Raw genomic sequence first — 23,011 nt, forward strand, 5'->3', positions numbered from 1 at the left:
TACAAGTCTAGAAGCAGAAAAACTCAGGGCTGGTGCATGCATGGCTCAAGTGCGAAGCCCTGACTTTAAACCCTGTACTACCACTAACAACGACAATAATAATAACAATAATAATCCAAGCAAGGCCCTGCCAAACCCCTTTTGCCATTGGTCCTACAGGAAGAATGTTTCTAAAGATCTCTTCAGGGCTTCTAACCATAAAAAACCATCATTAAAGTCTAATAGTCCATGGGCTACAAGTGTGCATGTATTCCTGCTTTCATTGTGTGTCTATGTGGGTACGCATGTGTGTACCAGTAACTGGGAATTGAACTCAGGGTCTAGGTGGCGTCCCTTAGCTTTTTCACTCAAGGCTAGCATTCTACTACTTGAGCCATAGCTCTACTTTCCACTTCTTGGAGGATAATTAGACATGAAGAGTCTCACAGACTTTTCTGGTTGGGCTGGCTTTGAACTGTGATCCTCAAATCTCAGCCTTCTGAGTAGCTAGGATTATAGCTGTGAGTTACTGGTAACCCAGCTCACTGGTCTTTATATTAGTAGAATGTACCAAATAGGTGGCTAAAGGCAGCTGTGAAGAACATGAGATAAACAGAAGGAGTTATACATAAAGTGGAGACTTTCTTCCCCCAAATTAAAAAAAAAGCTAATGTTATAAGTAAACCAGCATCATAATTTAGTCACGTATTAAATCAACCAGCCCATTTTACCAATGAGAAAGTGGAGAAGCCCCTCCTGGCCTGGTACAACCTTTACGGTTCTACCTATCACATCTGCCTCATCAGACAATTTCCACTCAACCTTCAGAGAATGTCTTGAGACAGAACCTAAAAGTAAATAAAAATTCTCTTGCAACGATGAAGAGCCATTGGATCGAATAGAAAAGCAAAAATAATTGAAAAAAAATCTTCTTCCCCAGTCACATGACTGACTCTTTTAGCTGCAGTGCATTAAATTCAGTCCAAATGAAAGCATGCGCTACCTGTGGGATACTTGTGGGAGTTCCGATCGCAGCCAGGATAATGATGATGCTCTAGAGAGGGGTCTATGTAGAGGAGGGAAGGGAGAAATACTGGCTTAGATGTAGCTGTGTGTGGGTGCTCACCATGTCAATCCACCAAACCCACATGCAATCAGACACGAGTCAGACACCCTTTGAAGTAGAAAGGGTGATGGCAGACAGCAGCCCACTCCTGCTCAGCTGCCTGGAATAGAAGAGAGCCCTGGAGGAACCATGGAGGAAATAAGAACCCAGACTCTATGTGCCAGGTTGCCACGCACACAGACGCCCCCATCACCCAGCTCCTTAACTAGTGCCTTAGCTATGGGTATAAATGCATGATGAATTAAAATTTTAGAGCATTATACTTAACCTTCTAGAGCACAATGCCTTCTGCTGAGGATATATTTTTTTGGTTGGTCATGGGACTTGAACTCTGGGCTTGGGCGCTATCCCTGCACTCTTCAGCTCAAGGCGGGCGCTCTACTGCTTGAGCCACAGCACCACTTCCGGTTTTCTGGTGGTTAATTGGAGATAAGTGTCTCACGGACTTTTTTGCCCAGGCTGGCTTTGAACCGTGATCCTTAGATCTCAACTGAGGATATTTTTTTGAAAGTATGAATCAGCTAGTCACACAGTTTAATTAATGTTCATCCAAACCCAGTGGGGACCTCTCTCCACTTGAGATCATGTCAATTGCTTATTGAATTGAAGTCATATCAGAACTGGTTGCAACGATTTGCCATAATTAATTCAAAGCAATTGTGTTTTATGAAAGTAGCTGTTTCTAGGAATAATTTCCTGTCTTTCCAGTCATCACGCCTTAATACTATAGGAAGGCAACTAAGCTTGTAAAACACGCACAACTCTGGGGCCAGGATATGGGAATCGTGTGCAGACAAGCTGGGTCATGGCTCCAAGGCTCAGCCCTTTTGGAAAACAAGGGAGAGAAGAAGACATCTGGACCCGGAGAGCCTGAACATCTGTGGCCCTTTCTTTCTTCATCATTGGATGGGGAATGTGTGAGTATCATCTTATGTGGTTGTTAGGTTGATGCCATTGATTCGTGTAAACCAGCTGCACAGTGCCTGGCACACTGTAATCTGTAAATCCCTGATGAAGAAAATAAAATAGAGCTACAGGTTTGAAGATGCGTGTGTGTGTGTGTGTGTGTGTGTGTGTGTGTGTGTGTGTGTGTGTGTGTGTAGGAGAGAGGGAGAGAGAGAGAGAGAGAGAGGAGGAGGAAAGGAGGGAGAGGGAGAGGGAGAGGGAGAGGGAGAGGTATAGAGTACTAGGGTTTGAACCTCAGGGCCTGGGCACTGTCCCTGAACTTCTTTGCTCAAGGCTGGTCCTCTAATATTTGAGCCATACTTTTACACAATTGACCAATTGGAAATAAGGGTCTCATGGACTTTCCTGTCCAGGCTGGCTTTGAATTGTGATCCACAGAGGTCAGCCTCCTGAGTAGTTAGGATTATAGGCATGAGCCACAGCTGCCTGGCCTGAAGAATTATTTGAAGGTAGAAGGCAGCCCTGAGCAGACCTCCAGTGGGAGCTCTTCCTATCAGAACACTACAGACATGGCAGCCATCAGGCAGCCAAAATAGATATACACTGCATCTTTGCTTAGTAAGCTCAACAGGAGAGTGATTTGGTGAAATTTTTCCTTGTCCCCTTGACTCAGCTTCTATTTACCACTCTTTCCTGCTCATATCCCTTCATACTATCTGTGCCTCCCATTCCATGATTACAGAAAACTAGACAGAGAATGTGAAATAATACTATGGGTTAGAAGAGTAAACATATCTCTGAGCAGAATATTCTAGAGGTAAAAGTGGACTTCAGGCAAGGTGTGCTTGTGGCTCATCCCTAGCTACTCTGAAGTCTGATATCCGGAAGATAAGAGTTTTAAAGCAAGCCTGGCAGAAAAGTTCAAGTCTCTATCTCTAACCAGTAAAACGCTGGACTTGAGGCATGGCTCAAATGCTAGAGTAATAGCAATGAGCAAGAAAGCCAACAGAGCGTGTGAGGCCCTGAGTTTAACCCTGACACCAGCAAAATGGCCTTATCTTGTTGATACCTCACAGACTCTAAACATTATCAGAGAGAGTGCCACAATAAATCAAATCATTTTCTGTTTCTATTTAGGAAGCCCCTTGCCAAAATTATAAAGGTCATTTGGTTTTACTTAAAATAGGAACTAAAGTCAAATTTAGGCAATTTTGAAGTATAAAGCAAATTCTTACAGAACTACCAATAACAACAAAATGTTTTCTACTTATGCTCCAATGAGTTTCAGAGACTTGCTGGGAATTTTCATTACTCTAGTATTTGTGTGCTTGCCTAGTCTGAGGTATTTTGCATATGTGTATCTAAATATAACAGGTCTCTTTTTCATAGACACCCACACAGCCTATAAATGCCTTTCAGGGCTTATATAAATAGATATGTTCTTCTTTAAAAATAAGGATGTACTGACCAAAGTAGCTTCACAGAAATGAGCTGTCATCCATTGGAAGCAGGGGGAGAAAATATAATTTGGCCTAACTAGCGATAATAGTTAAATCTAGTATTAGGAAGACAATGTAAGTTTGATTACATTTTTACACTTAACAATTTTATGTGGATAACATGTATATTTTACAAAATAGGGGATATAGGTTAGGAATATGTCTGTAAACCTAGTTTCTCTGGAGGATGAGAACAGAGAATCCTGGTTCAAGGCCAGCCTGGGTAGAAAGTTAGACCTTATTCAAAAGGGCTGGAGGCATGGATCATGCTGTAGAGCACTTGTCTAGCAAATGTAAAACCCTTAATTCAGAATTCCAGTACTATAAAACGGTGAGGGTAGATGAGAGAATATAAATGTACCCAAAAGTATAATATCAAATATTAGTTGTACAAAACAGTGGGTTTAACTATGACATTTTTACACATACACATAACATGTAATAACAATTAGAACTACTGGTGAAGCTATGCCTGAAAAGTCTTCCCCCAAACTGCATGGCCTGAGAGAATGAGAATCCTTTAAGGAGAATGTTCTTCTTAAAGCTAAACAATGAAGAGAACATGGAGAGAAAACAACACAGAGAACAAAGAAGCAGAGATCTGCTGTACACTGGTGGCTCACCCCTATAATCCTATCTACACAGGAGGCTGAGATCTGAGGATCATGACTAAAGCCCACCAACAAACACCAGGGACTCTTATCTACAATTAACCAGCAAAAACAACCCTCAGGAACTGCAGGTTTTTCTCATGTGGTAGAGCTCCACCCATGAGCAAAAAAGCTGAGCAAGTACAAGAGAAACAAATGAAACAGAACCAGGGGTCAAAAGACGAGCATCTGAGCCACCTGACCTTTGAGTCCTTGTGTGACCTTGAATATCACCAGCCTCAATCTGGACACCTATCAAAGCACTAAAGGCCCTCACCAGCGTGAGGTCACAGATATTTCTGTCAGGCCTCTCTTGCCAGGAACTCCCCTATAGCTGTCATCACTTCCTGGCCCTCAGAAAGTCCTCTTTTATCATTAGACCAAAGCATTCTTCCCAATGATTTGCTAATGCATTTTCATAGACATCCCTCCTTGAAGACTGGCCATTCCTCCCCAAGGCAAGCTCACCTTCCCAACAACTTGCTTCTCTTGTATTTGAGGCAGGGTAAATAGGAACTAGGAAAGACCTGCCACCCCCTGGGGGTCAGGATCATGCTTGCTGGATGCTGCCCATCCCACACAGGCCACTGTCACTGAGTCATATCAACTTACACACCAAGTCTCCGGTCACAACACATTAACATTTGCATTTTTTTCTTTCCTTCCAATAGCTATGCAAGTGCTTTGGTCAGAATTCGTGTGTGTGTGTGTGTGTGTGTGTGTGTGTGTGTGTGTTGGGGCTTGAACTCAGGGGCTTGAACTGAGTAGCTAGGATTATAGACATGAGCCACCAGTGCCTGATCAGAATTCGTGTGTGTGTGTGTGTGTGTGTGTGTGTGTGTGTGTGTGTGTGTGTGTGTGTGTGTGTGTGTGTGTGTGTGTGTGTGTGTGTGTGTGTGTGTGTGTGTGTGTGTGTGTGTGTGTGTGTGTGTGTGTGTGTGTGTGTGTGTGTGTGTGTGTGTGTGTGTGTACTGAGTAGCTAGGATTATAGACATGAGCCACCAGTGCCTGGCTGGGAGAGGTTATTTTGCTCATTACCTCCTTCAAAGGACAACATACATTACCAGTACAGTCAAATGAACCAATGTCAGAATTCCTCCAAGTGAAAGGAATTATTTAATGATACTAGAAATCACCCCACTTGTACTTTAAGTGAATGAAGATAGTGATTTTAACACAAATAGCTGCCAAATGTTCTCCCATCTGACTACAGATAAGCTTTTTCTTTTCTTTCTTTTTTTTCCCTTTTTTAGTGGTCCTTGGGCTTATGTTTACTAGATAAATATCTATCACCTGAGCCATACCCTCAAGCCCTCTTGTCCTTTAATTAGTTTTCAAATAGGTCTCACTTTTTTTTTTTTTTTTGCCCAGAACTGGCCGTAGATTCTTCTTACCTCCAGCCTCTTACATAGTTGGTATCTCAGGCACATGCTAGCATGCCCAAGTTATTAGTTGAAATGGAGTCTTGCATATTTTTCTACTTCTGGCTTTAACCATGATACTTCAGATCTCTATTTCCCTCCTGAGTAACTGGTATTACAGACTGAGCTACTATGATTGGCCTCATATAAGCCTTTTCAATCTAATGTTTTATAATCATTTCTCCTTCACTGGCTGTCAAAATGGGCAGCCTGGTACCTGATTCTATTTGCATCTTTTTGACATAATGAAGATGTTTCTCTCTGCTTGGGTTGACGCATGAGGTATCATTGACTATTGAAAACATCATGGTTAGGACTTGTCTCTGCGCTACCTGGCTGGGCTCTGCCTGAGCTACCTCTGAACAAAAAGGTTTGTGTCTCTGGTCACCATACTTACTGCTAGAGCAGGTGGCTTCTTTGGGGCTGGAAGACATGGGCTGTGCACAGAGTTGACACAAGCAGTCTCTCCCATTGAACGTGACTCGGTCTCCTGGTGGGAACGGGCGTCTAGAAGCAGAAAGATACCAGCCTCAAGGTTATTCCAGCCATCCCATTCCTTTCCCTACGTCCTGGTACTTGCTGCCCTTTAGAGCAAACGCATTTCTTGGAGGAGCACCAGGTAAATGCCTGAGATGGAGTCATGCCCCAAATGGCCAGCTGGACACAGGCCAAACAAATACATGTGCTTCATCATGAGCAGGGAGAGAACGTGCTGGTTTTTTAGGCAACCTGATAGTGGAATGGGAGATTTCCCTTCCCACATGAGTGGACAGAGGGCCCAACGATCATCTAGCCCGGTGCTTAGAACAGTGCATTTCCAAATGGAAAATCTTTATGAAGAAACATTTTAAATGCCATGAATTCCAAGCAGAGCTCAGGATTTCTCCCCAGGGGACCTGGTTATAGTCAAGCACGAATTCTCCCCATTCTCTGAGCTCTGTGATAATGCTGCTGAGTTAGATCCTGTCCTCCCTGGATAGCTGAATGTGGTGCAGTGCTGCGGACCAAGTCCTGTATCTCCACTGCAGCCCAACCACAGCCCTGAAGGATATGTAAACAAATGCATCGGCTAGGTGCCAATAAAACTTTATTTTAAAAACAACAGGTATTGTAGGTCACAGCTTGTCTACCTCTGCTACAGAGTAAAAGTACTATTTTATTTATTTGAAACAGAGTCTCAGGCTGATCTTGAACTCCAGAGCCTCCCAAGTACTGAATTTATGGGTGCACACAACTTTACTTAGCTAGAAGAAATTATTTAATTTTTTTTGTCAATCCTGGGGCTTGAACTCAGGGCCTGGGTGCTGTCTCTGAGCTCATTTTTCGCTCAAGCTAGCACTCTACTACTTTGAGCCATAGCTCCACTTCCAGATTTCTGCTGGTTAATTGGAAATAAGAGTCTCATTGACTTTCCTGCCTAGGCTGGCTTTGAACCATGATCCTCAGATCTCAGTCTCTGAGTAACTAGGAATACAGGTAAGAGTCACCAGCACCTGGTTGGCGAAAATATTTTCAACACACACACACACACACACACACACACACACACGCACGGACACATACACACAAACACACACACACAGAGGCAAAACACTTTCTTTTTATCTCAAATAATCTTCATCCTTCTAAGCAGCTGCCCATATCCCTTCAGGTTTTCAATCATTAATCAAAACCTTTTGAGTCCTGCAGGCACTGTCAGACTCGGTGTTCAGCCATGAAATGAGGTCATTTGTAGGAAAGACATAGAACTGCCAACCATTGTGTTGAGTGAAATAAGCCAGACTTAGAAAGACAACGATTGCATGTATTCTCTCATATGTAGAATCTAGATGTTTCCAGGAGATAGGAAAATTGAAGGGGAGGCTATTTGGAAGGAAAGGAGTCCAGCAGTAAAGGAAGGCGGGGCATGAGAGGTAATGAGGATTAAGTCTGATTGAATGCATAGATGAGGATGTCATAAAGAAACCCAATATTTTATACAGTTACTAACAACATAACATCAGCCACATCCCTTTGTAGAGAGGGTCATGTAGGTGTCCAAAGGAGATTCCATTTTGGCAGAGAATGAATACAGATGAGGAAGAGACACATCTACAAAGAGGTACCTTACTGCTCACAACCAAAGAAGCTCTGGTGAAGAGGATCACTTACTTGCAGATGGTACAAGCAAAGCAGTTGGGATGGTACGTCTTGCCAAGGGCGGTCACCACTTCGCCTTCCACAAACTCTCCACAGCCATGACAGCGTGTCCCATACATCCGCTGGTAGTCCAGGGTGCAGAGATATTCCCCGTTCTTTATGAAGAAGCCGCCCTGGGCCAAGTCACAGCCACACACTGTAGAAAAGACAAGTGTACATCTGGTGATTTCATCTGCCCAGCTGTTGGGCAGCATTTGCCTTCTACTGAATGCTGGCTGCTCACTATGATCTCAATGGTTTGGGGTAGGGGAGGGGACTCGGTACAAAGAGCTATTTATTGTTGGGGCTCTGCCTTCTCTCTCCTTCCCCTTGGCAGGCCTGAAATACTTCATACAAGTCAAGTCCACTGGCTGGGTCTCAATGGCTTCTGTGGTATGCTTAAGACTCAGAGGTAATTAGTTTTTGATGGAAAGAGATGGTGGATTCAGGCTGTCTTAGACAACAAAGGGGTCCCTGGCAGCGCCTTAGGAAAGGTGTTTGTTGCTCGCCCACACAACTGCTTGGTTTGAGCCCAAATTGTTACTGAGTTGAGTAATAAATTCCCACTCTACCCAAAGCAGTAACTAGAATTTCCAGTAGCTATTTATTTATTTTTTCACAGTCTGGAAATAATTTCCCATGGCTGTGAGGATTTCAGACATTGAATTTTCTCTTTGGGTAGCGATAGAACAGGCCAACTATTTATATATTGCATAGTGGGGTAAGAACAGGCAAAAGAAGCAAGAAAAGCAATATTTGAGAGAAAGCTTTCTCTACAATCACAGTGCATACAAAAGCAAATGGTTTTTTGTGTATCTGGCATTTGGTATCTCTGTTGCAAAGCTGCACACAGCTGTGGATTACAGGAATGGTTCAAACAAGCAGGTCCTGGGATGCAAGGGCCTAGTTTACATGTTCAGACAAGGCCCAAGCAAGTCATGGCAACTCGTCCACAAATAAAGCCCAGATTAATCCCCCGACAGCAAAAATTTCCTACTGTCAAATGACTGGGAACAACCACCAAAGCTGGACATCTTCAACCTTGACCTTTCAATCCCAAGGTTGGGTAACTCTACAAAATGAAGAAAGAACCTTATACAAAGAACCCAAGGTATTTTTTGAAGGGGGTAAGGCAGGACTGAGGTTTGAATTCAGCGCCTGGGTGTTATCTCTTAGCTGTTTTTCTCATAGCTGGTGCTCTACCACTTGAATCACAGCTCTGCTTCCAGTTTTTTGGTGGTTAATTGGAGATGAGTCTCAGGGACTTTTCCTGAGAATCTTTTGGGTTAGCTTACAGCATGATCTCAGAGCTCAGCCCCCTGAGTAACTAGGATTACAGGCATGAGCCACCAGTGCCCAGCCCAGGCCCTATGCTAGTGGAGGAAAAAGGCTGAATTCAATCACAAAATTTAATCACAGAGTTCCTCTGACTGGTTCTCATGACTCATCAATATGTCTAGTGAACTATTGCTGCATACAGCAAGACCTATTGGATTTAAAACCCCTGCCCCATTAATTAAAGATACTCAAGGTAACACAGAAGTCACAAACAAGCTTTCCCATGGACTCAATGGTCTTTGTCTAGACCAACTCTCCAGAGCTGCTTCTTTGCGATGTATAATGAAGTAACCCAAGATTATGGCTGACATGAACCACCTACAAATACTTCTGTAATTATATTCTCAAGAAAGCAGCTTGCTTAGCCTTGCTGCCCCTCTGCCCTGCCAGTGTTTCCTCCTCTACCCCTCCCACCCCCTACTCCCACCCCTGCCAGAGAATGGCACCTGCTTCTCTCTTACCAAGTGGGTCATTTGGGGAGCCCAAGGATGAGGACCAACCTCATTCTGGCTTCATGTTGCTTCAGCAACATGAAGCAATCAGAAACCAGGTCTGCTGGCTCACGCCTGTAATCCTAGCTACTCAGAAGGAGGCTGAGATCTGAGGATTGCAGTTCCAAGCCAGCCTGGGCAAGAAAGTCTATGAGATCTTATCTCCAATTAACCACTAGAAAACTGGAAGGGTGCTTGTGGCTCAAAGTGGTAGAGCGCTAGCCTTGAGTGAAAAAGCTCAGGGACAGTGGCCAGGCTCCGTGACTGACGAAAAGAAAGAAAGAAAAAAATGAAAAAAGAAACAATCAGAATGGAGAGGGTCACAAAGCACCTTAAGTGAGCTGACTTCAGTATTTTTACAGGTACATGCTCTTATTTTCCTACATGTTATTTTCCTACTTTATGGACAAGAACCTTTATCTGTATTCTTTCTGAGTTCCTTTTTCAAGGACCTTCTAACCATGGTAGCTAATACCTGAAACATAGTTTATCATCATCATCATTACTATTATTGTTTATTATTATTATTAAAGTTAGTCCTACCTCAATTTCATTTCTCAGAGATATCAGCAGTTCTGATGACTCAATTACTCTTTCTAAGTTAGGCTTTGCACAAAGAAGTGACAGGAAAACTAGTCATTCCCTCTCGTCTGGTCACCAAAGCTAGGTCTAAAATTTACAGGTCCTAATGAAAAGATATGATGGCCACAGGATAATATTGTTTTTGGGTTTTTTTGTCGGTTGTGGGGCTTGAACTCAGGGCCTGGGCACTTCTCTGAGTTCTTTTTGCTCAAGGCTAACACTCTACCACGTGAGCCACAGCATCACTTCTGGTTTTCTAGTAGTTATTTGGAGATAAGAGTATCATTATCACAGACTTTCCTGCCTGGGCTGGGTTTGAACTGTGATCCTCAGATCTCAGCCTCCTAAGTAGCTAAGATTACAGGCGTGAGCCACCAGTGCAACAGGACAATCTTAATGCTGATACAGATTACTGAGGCCATTTCAAAGCTATCACTGAATGTTTTATTAGTGTGTTTTATCATTGTGACCTCAGGATACCTCTGTGAGGCTTTCTCTGGTTCACATATCTTCGTGAAAGTGACACATATTCTCCTTTATTAAATCGTAGTTTTTATGAACCTAGCACAGCCTTACCAAATGACTTCATGGCACTTTCAGAAATGCCACATTGTGTCCCACTGAGGTTTGATTTGGCCTTTCCTTACATTTCAAGAAGTGGCCCAGAGCGGCTTACCAAATGACTACATTGCTTCTAGTAGTTTAGACAACAAACAAGCACGTGTTTAGAGAGGCAAGAATCACAGCAACAGGAGCCCATACCAAAGAGATTCTTGGTCTCATGGTATTTCCTGAGACTGGATGGCTGTGACATGGTTTCAGACTCTTTCTTCTTTTGCGTTCCCTGCTTCTCCTCTGACCACTTTTCCTCCTTGAGGGCCCTAGTGACAAGTAACTCCCACAGACACACTCACCTTCCTCTATTATACCTAGCCTCTCCTGGGGAAGGGCTCTCACATCTGTGACAAATCAGCATTTTCCAAACAGGTCTCTTCCTCTTTCTTTCTCTGTGTAATCTCCTTCTTCTGCATGTGCACATACACACACGCAAAGAAGTTTATGCCATTTCTTTGTGCTTTCTCTCTCAGTACATCAGTGGCAGCAAGAGTGGGAAAATTCTCACTCTTACACCAACTTTGTCAATTAGCCACTAAGTCCAATCCAATAGTTCTTATATTGGCAGAAAAAGAAACCACACACACACACACACACACACACACACACACACACACACACACCACACACACACACACACACACACACACACACACACACACACACACACACACACACACACACACACACACACACACGGAAAGAACCTGAATTTCTACCAGCTTAGTCTGTTATAGTATGTAAAATGTATGGAGCTGACATATAAAACCCAGAGTGTTGTCTGTGGTATATTATTGCATGCAAAGAACAAGTGTCACAAAATGAAAACTGCAATAATAATGAAGTTTAGAAAAGTCTACCTATAATTTTAGGGACAATGAAACGGGAGCTCACCTAAATAGGATTGTGATGTTCTCTTTGTCCCATGCTATTCATATAATGTAAAACTGACCATCTTAATCATTTCAAATGGATAGTCAGTGGCATTAATAATATTCACATTGTTAAAATACCTATACCATCCAGCTACAGAACTCTTGTCATCTTACAAAACTCTGAATCCAACAATAACTCCCTGTACCTCCTTCTCTCCAGCCCCTGGCAAGCCTGTTTCATCTGGCTGTCTCTGAATCTGACTGCTGCAGGTACCCTGTATCAATGTATACTCACCTTTAATCATACTAAGATGTAAAGAAAAATCATTCAAAATGTGGCAACCAGGTAAAGGGGAAAAAAAAACCTCAGTTCTTCAGTATCACACAGAAGCATAATATTGAGCAGCTCATATGGATGCTTGCATTACCCAGGGGGACTTGATCTGTGTTTGACAAGCTCTTTTCTTGTTGATTAAAGGCCTAATTACTGTTCACGTTACCCAGTGAACAGAGATGTAGATGGTTTCTGCCTAGTTTCACCATTCCGTTGGAGCACAACACAGCTTTTGTCTTACTCCAATAAGTGGCTCTGATATCCTTCTTTCAATATCTCTGCAACCCATTCCTTTTAGTTTTCTCCCTTCCTCCCTTCCCCTGCCCTCTCTCTCTTTTGTTAGTTGTGGGGCTTGAATTTGAGCCTGGGCACTGTCCCTGAGCCACTTTGTACTCAACGCTAGCACTTTACCACTTGAACCACAGCACCACTTCTGGTTTTCTGGTGGTTATTTGGAGATAAGGGTCTCATGGACTTTCCTGCCTTGCTGGGGCTGGCTTCAAACCATGATCCTCAGATCTCAGCCTCCTAAATTGCTAGGATTACAGGTGTGAGCCACTGGCACCTGCCTCCTTGTTGTTCTTTTAAGCAGCGTTGCTGTCCTGCTGGTTCCTCTACTTATAATGAGTGGAATCAGTCTTTGACCATGCTCATTCTGCATCTAAATGAGAGTCACAGGCTTAACTTTTTGAAAATTATACTCTGACCAAATTATTACTCTTTTAACCAAAATTATTTTAAGTGTGAGGCTGGGTGTCAGTGACTCATGCCTGTAATCCTAGCTACTCAGGAAGCTAAGACCTAAAGGATCAAGAGTCAAAGACAACTTGGGCAGAAAAGTCTACAAGACTCCATCTGTAATTAACCAGCAAAAAGTCAGGCTAGAAACATGGTTCAAGTGATAGAGTTCCCACCAGGAGCAAGCAATCTGTGCAAGGCCCTGAGTTCAAGCCCTGGTACTGGAAAAAAAAATTAAGGGTATCATTTTACAAAGTAAAAGCTTGGGTCTGTTTCATATTAACAGCTTAGCAAATACTTTCAACTAATTGCAAAAAAGCAAAGCTACATGATCACCCAATCTCAATTAGTAAGGTTGGACTCAGTCAGATTCATCTGGATTTTTATTTTGGTATGGGCTCTCCATTTGTCTTTGCTCTAGTTGAAAGTCAGTATAAGCCCCAGGAAAAATACAGACTCCTTTCATGCAAACACAGGGCTCCTAGCAAAAGAAAAAGGATGAAATGATTTCTTCTCCATGATCAATTATTAAAACATTCCCCACTCAAGGCCCCACTGAAACCTCTCCTGTTTTGCTAGCATGAAAGCCTGGCTACAAATAGTCCTGCGCCTCAGATATAATGGTCTTGAATTCATTCTCTACAAACCACTGACTAACATTAGCTACTAGTTCAGTGGGAGCGTGCATAGCTAAGAAATTCTATATAAAAATGATCAAATTAGTAGCAGGCACATTAAAATAAAACCCTCAACTCAAAAAAAAAAAAAATAACAAGAGCTGCCCAGGTTGTAAAAATACCAGGGAACAGAGTGTGGAGGCGTGGGATAGGAGGTAAAAGCCCAACAGGGTTGTGCTGACATGAACAGGGCTGTGGTAGCAACTCTTTCTCCAGCTTTCTAAAAACAGCAGTTCCATTTTATGCTCCAACAAATTCATCTCGGGGACACTCCATCTGCCTGTCAACCAGTACATATCGCTAGACATTTAGCACAATGGAGCATGCTTAAAATCCTGCTCAACGGTGAGTGGGCTGGGGGTGGGGGGAAGCCTGCAGGAGACCTTCCCTCTGCCCCCGGCTAGGCTAGAACACCTCTCCCTGGTGCTGCCGCTGCTGGCACCTAGCTTCTTATGGGTTCCCAGCAGGAAGACAGGAAGGAGGCTGGAATAAAACATGAGCAATGCTTTCAGATTCACTTGGAGTAAGCAATCATTTTAACTGGGGTGCCAGCAGCCTTTGGCGGCCTTTCTCTACTTTTCTAGGGCAGGTTCTGGTGGTCTGGCATTCTGCCAGCAGTCAGCACCATCATCAGAGGGTGTGACAAGCCCTTCTGAATTTGGTCCCTGTGGGTACCTGGGTGACTCCTTTTATATCTCGGGGAAAGGACCAAGGGCTAGAAAAATACTGCTTTTTTTCTTTTTGGTCTGAGACTGGAACTCAAACTCAGTACCCAATGCTTTTGCTCACTGGCTAGCATTCTACCAACGGAGCCATGCCTCCAACCCCCGAAGCCCTAATTGACCTTTAGTCAGGTCAAGCCCCTGCCCCACCTTGCCCAGGAGGCACATTCCTGCATCTTCCTACAATGTCCTATGCTAGTTCTAGGTAGGGTAGACCCAGTGAGCTAGCCTCCCAAATCCTTCACCCTGAGTGCTTTCCCTCCATTTGCTCCAAGGAGATTTTAAACAACTTTGTTTCATCCAAGATATATTCACCTCCTCTCCTCAAATGCTTTCTTTTTAGACATCACAATGGTAGGCTTTGGTGACACAGTGTCTGCCCAATCCTCCAAATTCCACTAGTGTGAGGTCCAAGTGAATCAGAAACTCAGGTCCATGTGTCTGAAATTTCCACCAAGTGTAGACATGACAATCTATCACTGCAGCCCAAGCTCAAAATAGCTGAGCATACACTCACCAACAACAATGTGAGAGGCAGCTTCCTACCAGAAATAACTTTTGCTAATGCATTGTCCTGGAATCAAATACAAAGCCTCAAAAATCATGTTTTAATCATTCTTCATTTTGGCTTCTAAATATACATCAAAAACCAATGATCATATCTAGGGAAGAAGCTAACTACAAGCTCAACCAGATGGCAAAAAGGCATTCCGAAGCAAGGCATGAAAGGATTTGTGGTTAATTCAGAGTTTGAATTTCTAATAGCAAGAGCCTCAGTTGTAAGGGAACCATTTCAGAATCTCTGTTGATAAACTTTTTGAAGCTAGACACCGGTGGCACATGCATGTAATCCTAGCTACTCAGGAAGCTGAGATCTGAGGATCGCAGTTCAAAGCCAGACTGGGCAGGAAAGACCATGAGACTCTTATCTCCAATTAGTCACCGGAAAACCAGACATGGTGCTGTGTCTCAAAGTAGTAGAGTGCTAGTCTTGAGCAAAAGAGCTCAGGGACGGCACCCAGGCCCTGAGTCCAGCCTCACAACTGATTAAAAAAACAACTTAAGAAAACCAAAAAACTGGGGCTGGGAAGGTGGCTCAGTGGTAGAGCACTTGCCTTGCATGCATGAGGCCCTGGGTTCGATTTCTCAGCACCAAATAAGCAAAAAGAAAAAAGCTGGAAGTGGTGATGTGGCTCAAGTGGTAGAGTGCTAGCCTTGAGCTGAAGAGCTGAGGGACAGCGCCCAGGCCCAGAGTTCAGGCCTCACGACTGGACCCGGAAAAAAAAAAAAAGAAAAGAAAACCAAAAAACTCTTTGCATAATAAGTTTTGAGCACTTATAGAGCTTCATGCATAAGCAATATTAATTACAAATAGTTCAGGAAACAAAGATATCACCCAGAATAATACTTGTCAGTATACTTTTTCTTCTTTGGCTTGAAAAAAATGGCACATAACACAGTATTTGTTAAAATCTCCCACTATAGATTATATTATTATAAAGCATCAGGGCTAGAAATGAGCACACACACACAAAGGTATCTGTGACTGGCTGTGATTAATGGTACCATGCTTGCTTACCTCCAGAAGTGATATCTCAAACTAGGCCACACATCTGAATTATGGCCCTACATGTAGATTTTAAGGATTGTATTCTCTTCTCCTTACCCTTCTCAGTCTCTAGAATGAGCTTTTGACTTCTGTGAGTTCCCAAGAACAAAGGAGAAAGTCTCATAGGTAAAGACCTGTGTGTCTACAAATAAACCCTACAGAAAACAGAGGGGCACAGATGTGTCGCATTGTTTCCAGCAAGCACAGGAGAGTTAGCACAAGGGCTAGTAAATCTCCCAATGAGCTCCTTCAAAAGAACAAGAAAGACTTTTTTGGTGCTTATCTTGAGATTTAACCAGGACCTGGATGCTGTCCCCAAGCTTTTTTTGCTCAAGGTTTGCTCTCTAACACTTGAGCCATAGCTCCACTTTCAGCATTTTTGTTGTTGTTGTTGTTGTTGTTGTTGTTGTAGTTTATTGGAGATAAAAGTCTCAGTGCCCAGGCTGGCTTTTGAACTCCAATCCTCAGATCTCAGCCTCCAGAGTAGCTGGGATTACAGGATTTTGCTGTTGTTGTTGTTTTGGTTTGGTTTGGTTTGGTTTTTGTTTTTGCTGATACTGGGTCTTGAACTCAGGGTCTAGGCACTAGCCCTAAGCCTCTTTGTGTTCAAAACTAGCACTCCACTACTTGTGCTACAGTGCCATTTCCAGCTTTTTCTGAGCAGTTTATTGGAGATAAGAGTTTCATGGACTTTCCTGCCTGGGCTGGCTTCAAACCATGATCCTCAGATCTCTGCTTCCTGAGTGTGAGCCACCAGTGCTGGCTTGGATTATGTTTTCACTAATAACTCTCTGGCTTGGCTTTGCCAAATACCCACCAAATCCCTCCCCAGACATGTGCCTTGCTCCAACGTCTCCTCCTAAGTATTCCTCTATGTTCCTCCCATTCTCTGCTGGTGTCAGCCTGCTCAGCCTCAGTCCTAGACCTGTCTGGCCTCCTGAGGAAGTGAGAGATGCTCTTCTTAGTTCCCTAAACTCCACATCCTTGGGACTGAGAACAGTTGACTTTGGTGTCCATATAATCTCTAGAAATATTCCATCTCCTGCCAGGGTGACTATTTCTATGTGTGCTTGCACATTTACTGAAGGCAAGGACCAAGAACCACCTCTGAGGCTATTATGTTTCACACAATACTCAGAGAGATGGAAAGACATCTCCAATTGCCCCAGTCTCATGCTGCTGTCTGGGTATGTGGCTGGAGTCACACAATCAAGACACAGCATCAGGCAGTGTTTGAGCAGGATAGGATGGAGCCAGTAATCCTGCCTTTGCTCCTGAAGGCATTTAACTGGCACAAATAGCATTCTTGAACTTCTGAGACAGACAACAAGTCAACCACAAGTCAACCACACATGATATCAGTCATGTGTGCTACCTGGGGTGGGAGAGGGGAGTGAGACGATGCTCCGGGGTAGGTTTTTAGTAATTGCAAGAAGCTCCCCCAGAGCCAGCCCGTGGTGGCTCACGCCTGTAATCCTAGCTACTCAGGAGGCTGAGATCTGAGGATCATGGTTCAAATCCAGCCTGGGCAGGAAAGTCCTTGAGACTCTTATCTCCAATAAACCACTAGAAAACTGGAAGTGCCTGTGTGGCTCAAGTGGTAGAGTGCTCGCCTTGAGCTGAAGAACACAGGGACAGTGCCCAAGTCCAGCATTCAAGCCCACAACCAACAACAACAACAACAAAATGAAGGCCCCCCCAGGACAGGGAACAGGATTGTGATGTATTAAGTTTGCCATGAGAAGAATGGGGCCAAAGGTAGCAACTTGAATAATTAAAGAAGTGGAAAAGAACATTTTAAAAACTAGATAGAGTTATTTCCTTAAGAAGTCAGGGTAATAGCAGTCTCTGAGTGGATGGTGAGTTATTTTAAGGAAATCAGTGGGTCAGCTATTTTCCATCCAAGGAGGACAAAGTAGGGGATGTTTGTTACTCAGAACGCAGAGATATAGGTTAGATAAGTTCACAGTTAAGGCCACAAAGACAGCTACAAATGAGAGATAGCTCCCAAAGGAGGCTGTGCTATACCTTTGGCAAAAAAAATACTTAGGACAGAATAAAGACTGTGCCCCCAAGGGAGCCAGCCTTCATGCCTTGTGGATTGAGTGGTGCGCTGCCACTTTCTTGATCTGTGCCTCTAAATCAAATCAGGAATTCCATTGCAATGAGAAGAACATCAAACTCATTATTTTAACCACTTTCCAGTTGGTTCTTACTTAGTTGGATAATACAATCTTTCTTTAAAAAATAAACACATAAAACCCTGTATATGAACCCCTTCCATCTGTCTGTTGTCATTCACTTGATTCCATAAAGATCTCTGCATTTTACACATATACCTTTCCACATGGAGTGATGCTGATATGAAAAGGCAAAAATGAAAAAATGCTTATTGAAGATGAAATGCTTGTCTCAAGCCTTTCACAGAATCCAATTTTTAAAAAGACTAACTTTACTGGGGTTTGAATTCAGGGCCTTACATTTACTTGGCTTGCTTGTTTGCTCAGCTGCTGTTCTACCACTTGAGAAATGCCTCCAGCCTAGCTTTTTGCTGGCAATTAGCGACAGAGTCTCACAGACTTTTCCACCTGGTCTGGCTATGAACTATAATCTTCAGGACCTCAGCTTCCTGAGTACCTAGGGTTATAGGCATGAACCTCAAATGCCCAACAGAAAAGAAGAACTCTAGGAAAATATATTCTAATTTATTAAAATTAGAATTTATAATCTGAATAGTCAGAGTCTTCGATAAATATTTCAAAACTTAGGTTGGTATGTTGATCTATGGATATATTGAACCCTATAGATAAAAGGACCAAGGATTTAAAAAATACATCAAAAATACCATTTTTGCATCCTCTAAAACACAGTTGAGAAAACTCATGTTGCTACATGGCAACATATAATATCTATGAATAGAACACACACACATATATAAAACATATAAAACTATAATTCTATGTGAGGAATTCTGTGAATGCTGCCCTAAGAGAAGAGTTCACACGATTGGGATTTTTTAATTGACAATTTTCCATAGATAACTAGTATTCATAAGTGTCTTTAAAACGATGTGGCTAGAAATAGCATACAAAACTAGTTCCATGTTTTAAAAAGCATAAGGTTATTGTAACTGGTGTTTAAAAGTGCCATCTTTTAAATGGCAACAGAAACATCATGGTTCCATTAACTTCTAGTAAAAGGTTTGTGAGCAAATAAATATCATTATCCACACTAGCCATACCTTTTTCCTCACCATTTAGAAATGGGAGACACTGATCATTTATCCCTGGCAAGGAGCCATTTTTCCTAGCCCCCACAAAAAAGTTGTATTAATACCAACACTTCCAAATCCAAATGGAGACAAATAACTTGAATGTGTTTTCAAGTTTCTTATCCTCTCACAGGGCATGTAGAAGACAGAGTGAGGTTAAGCACCACCACATCACTGGAACAGTACTACAGAATAAGCAGATTACATTAAAATGCCTCCTCCTTTAATAAGTCAGTGGGATGTTTGGAGCTAAGGTAAGCAAAGCCATTGTGTGGGGAAGACAGCTCCTTGCAGCCACAGTCTTCTCCCACTGGGTTACAAGGAATAGCTGATGCACTGGGGATCTCCTGCTCATTTAATTACAGAATCCATCCATCAATTATACCACTCTCTTCATCTAATTACCAGATGGGTTCACGCTTCAAGGTGACGAATGGAAATTAGGCTTTGCCTCTACCTAGTACCAACATTCTTTAGTATCAATTTCTCCCTTTTATTCTGTCCTAGGGCCATTCCATATATGGCTATGTGGCTTTAGCCACTAGCAAGATACCTTCATCTTTCCCCGCAAGACCAGTACCTCTGCAGGGCTGAGCCTATTGCACTTTTGATGTCCCGTGCATCCTCAGTCTCAATGCATCTCAAGCTGAGTTTGCTCTCTCTTTCCCAGGAGACTGTCTCCCCAATGCTCCTCTATTTCCTTAGTTGGTGACAACTCCATCTACCCACCAAGCATTCCAACTGGAAACCTAGATTGTTGATTCCTCCCATTCAAATCCTATCAACCCCAATTGCAAGTGTCTCATAAATTGTTTCCTCTATCATACCTGCTGCCATTGTACATTATTCCCACATGGATTACCACGTCCCCTGAGGGTCTCCTGGTCCATATCTGGACCAGTATAGCACTTTTTACTCAGCATCATAAATGTTGCTTATTACAAGTGTCTTCAAATAGTCCCCAAGTAGTTCTTGGAATATAATCCTGGCATGTCATTGTTTTTTATGTTCTCTACATTTAGCATGATGTTCATGCTTTTGGTGTGTGTGTGTGTGTGTGTGTGTGTGTGTGTGTGTGTGTGTGTGTGTGTGTGTGTGTGTGTGTGTGTGTGTGTGTGTGTCTGTGTGTGTGTGTGTGTGTGTGTGTGTGTGTGTGTGTGTGTGTGTGTGTCTTTGCTTTTTCCGTTCAAAGCTGGCATTCTACTAGTTGAGCCACACCTCCACTTCTGGCTTTTTGCTAGTTAATTGGAGATAAGAGTCTCATCGACTTTCCCACCAAGGCTGGTTTTGAACCACGATCTTCAGATCTCAGCCTCCTGTGTAGGTAGGATCACAGGTATGAACTACTAGCACTAGCAATATTTATGCTTTTTTGTAGGTTGTAGGATTTGAATTCAGGGCCTGGGCACTGTCATGAGCCTCTTTGTGCTCAAGGCTAGCACTCTACCACTTAAGCGCAGTGCCACTTCTTGTTTTTGAGTAGTTAATTGGAGAGAAGATTCTCACAGGGACTTTTCTGCCTGGGCTGGCTTGGAACCATGATCCTTAGATCTCAGCCTTCTGGGTAGCTAGGATTACAGGCTTGAGCCACAGGTGCCTGGCAATATTTATGCTTTTGATTTAGTAAATGTATGAATTATTCCTAGACCATCAGATCTCTAGACACCAGACATTTCAGGAAGTAAAACCAATTCACCATCAAAGTTCCTGCTCACCAGTCCTGATCTTGCTACAACTTACTCCATGAAGTCATAAAGACTAAAAATCTATTAAAGCATGCATTATAACCTTTCATTCCTCACGTCCTCACTTGCTTACCTCTCACAAAGAAGTTTTTTTTCTTTCTCTTTTCCATATCATTTTTTTTTCAACAAAAATCATCTACCTTCACTTTATATGTATTGCTGCCAGGACTTACTTTCTAATGAGGAGAAACAACTTCTCCCTCCCTCCATACATACTCAAGAAATGAGGCTTTTGTCAACAGGGTGCATGCACGTGCATGCATGTGTATGCACATGCACATGTACACGCGTACACGCGCGCACACACACACACACACACACACACACACACACACACACACACACACACACGTGAAGGACAGCAAAGGGAAGGGAGGGGAGAATTCCAGAGAGAATTAATTTAAGTCAGCATGTGAATGGGTCTCCTAGCCACTCAGCCAGCTCTTAACCAAACAGCCAAGATTTTTTTTGCTGTTGTTTTTCTGTATTAAGAATCCTCTGAACTCGGTTCAGAGGATTAATTAATGACTATGGGAACAAAGTTATTTCATGAGGAATCTCTTGTTTCCTAGGAAAAGAAATAGAAAATACAAAACACAAGACTGCATTGTGGTTGTTCTAAGAGCTAATTCCTCCTTCTTGGGGACAGGGACTTCCCCAAAGGCCTATGAATCTCTGGTTTGGGGGAGAACCCTCCATTTCCCCCCCCCCACCGCAAACCACTTGAGTCTCATTCAATTCCAAACCACAGAGCAACAATATGGAGCTTCTGAGGTCATTCACCTTTCATCCCCGGAGCCTGGCACCACCATAGCATCAGTGGCTTGGGCACCGACAGGGACATGTCGCTGAGCCGGGACATGGGACGTGGAGGTAGGTACTTACCTTTGCAGGTGAAGCATTTGATGTGGAAATGTTTGGTCTGCACACGAAGCACTTCCCCCTTGCATGGCTCCCCACATTTATGGCAGTGGATGATGGGCTTCTCTGGGGGGTGGTGAGGGTCCGGAGGCGGAGCCACTGGAAGAAACAACAGAGGATGCGGGTGAGGGAGAAAACGGCCTATAAAATGTGTCCTTGTCAAGGACACATAAATTCTACCACATGGTAGCCAGTCAGCCACATGTTGACTTCAGGGGCACAACCTAAGAACCTCCATCCCATAATCATGACATCCCCAGATGATGAAGACATGGGGGTCACACCGGACGTATCCCTCTGTGGATCCCGTTGTCCGCTGTCTTCCTCTCATATTCTCTAGGATTGCATGTAATGGAACCATTACATATTCAGTCTTGTTGGTCTAGGGTTTTGAAATGTCTTTTTTCTTGATATAGAAAATCTGTGTCAGCCGTTCACGGTAGACTGTGAGCTCCTTGAAGATGAGAATCATCTTCCAAAGCTGGGCCTTCTCTCCCCAGCTATACTTCCTTTTCCTCCCCTAGATTCTCAGAGAGCAGACAGCAGAATGCTTATGCTCCAGAGGAGCCCAGATATGTGCTTGCTTGTGAATGATACTGGCTGGTCTAATTCAACAGCCAGGATTTCCTGAGCTTAATTTAGAGACTCATTTAACCTGTGGGAGGCCTATTCCTGATACACAGACCACAAACAGTGATTTTAAAGATATTGCTAATCTAGCAACTGGGTGAATCTCTCCCTAAACCTTTCTCCAGAAAGTAAAGGGGATTGGACTAGTGGTTCTGGGAGTTTTTCAGATCACAAGCACTTGGTGGGGGTTACGGGTTATTCCCACAGTGTTATTCCACAGAGAACAGAAATTCCCTGTCTTGTCCTGCACAGCTCCCACTCTAGGGAGGCCAAGAGGGAAGGCAGTGAAGACACTTCAGCTTCTAGATAACTCTGGGCATGGACGCTATCCCAGGCTAGCGGCTCTACCACTTGAGCCACAGCACCTCCTCTTTTTTCTGCTTATGTGGTGCTGAGGAATTGAACCCAGGGCCTCATGCATGGAAGGCAAGTACTCTATCACTCTACCACTGAGCCACCTTTCCAGCCTAGATAATCCAGTGTCTTTATTAACACCTAGTTTTCTCAGCTACAGCATGCAAATAAGGCCCTGGTGGCTATCAATACCTTTTCTGACAGGGGTCCTCAGAACACATGTGCTATATGGAAATGATTAACCTATATGCTATAGGATAAGAACAAAGAACCAGATATTAATCAACCAACACAAAGAACAAAGCCAATTGTTTTTCACAAATGGCAAATTGTGTCAGGCCTGGGACAAG

At 43.2% G+C, this 23,011-nt stretch overlaps 1 protein-coding gene across 14 annotated transcripts in view; it reads right to left on the reverse strand.

Annotated features, from left to right (window-relative positions):
• Ablim1 (actin binding LIM protein 1) overlaps positions 1-23,011 on the reverse strand; it is a 285,103-nt gene that overhangs the window by 112,599 nt on the left and 149,493 nt on the right. For all 14 annotated transcript variants that reach the window (XM_069988085.1, XM_069988071.1, XM_069988082.1 and 11 more), the window contains exons 2-4: positions 21,642-21,776; positions 7,733-7,916; positions 5,979-6,088 (exon numbers count right to left, since the gene is read on the reverse strand). In XM_069988085.1, the coding sequence (XP_069844186.1) occupies positions 5,979-6,088; positions 7,733-7,916; positions 21,642-21,776 (429 nt within the window). The remainder of the gene's footprint in view (positions 1-5,978; positions 6,089-7,732; positions 7,917-21,641; positions 21,777-23,011) is intronic.

Source organism: Dipodomys merriami, unplaced genomic scaffold (genome assembly GCF_024711535.1).
Source record: "Dipodomys merriami isolate MVZ:Mamm:240054 unplaced genomic scaffold, mDipMer1.0.p SCAF_35, whole genome shotgun sequence".
NCBI classification, from domain to species: Eukaryota; Metazoa; Chordata; class Mammalia; order Rodentia; family Heteromyidae; genus Dipodomys; species Dipodomys merriami.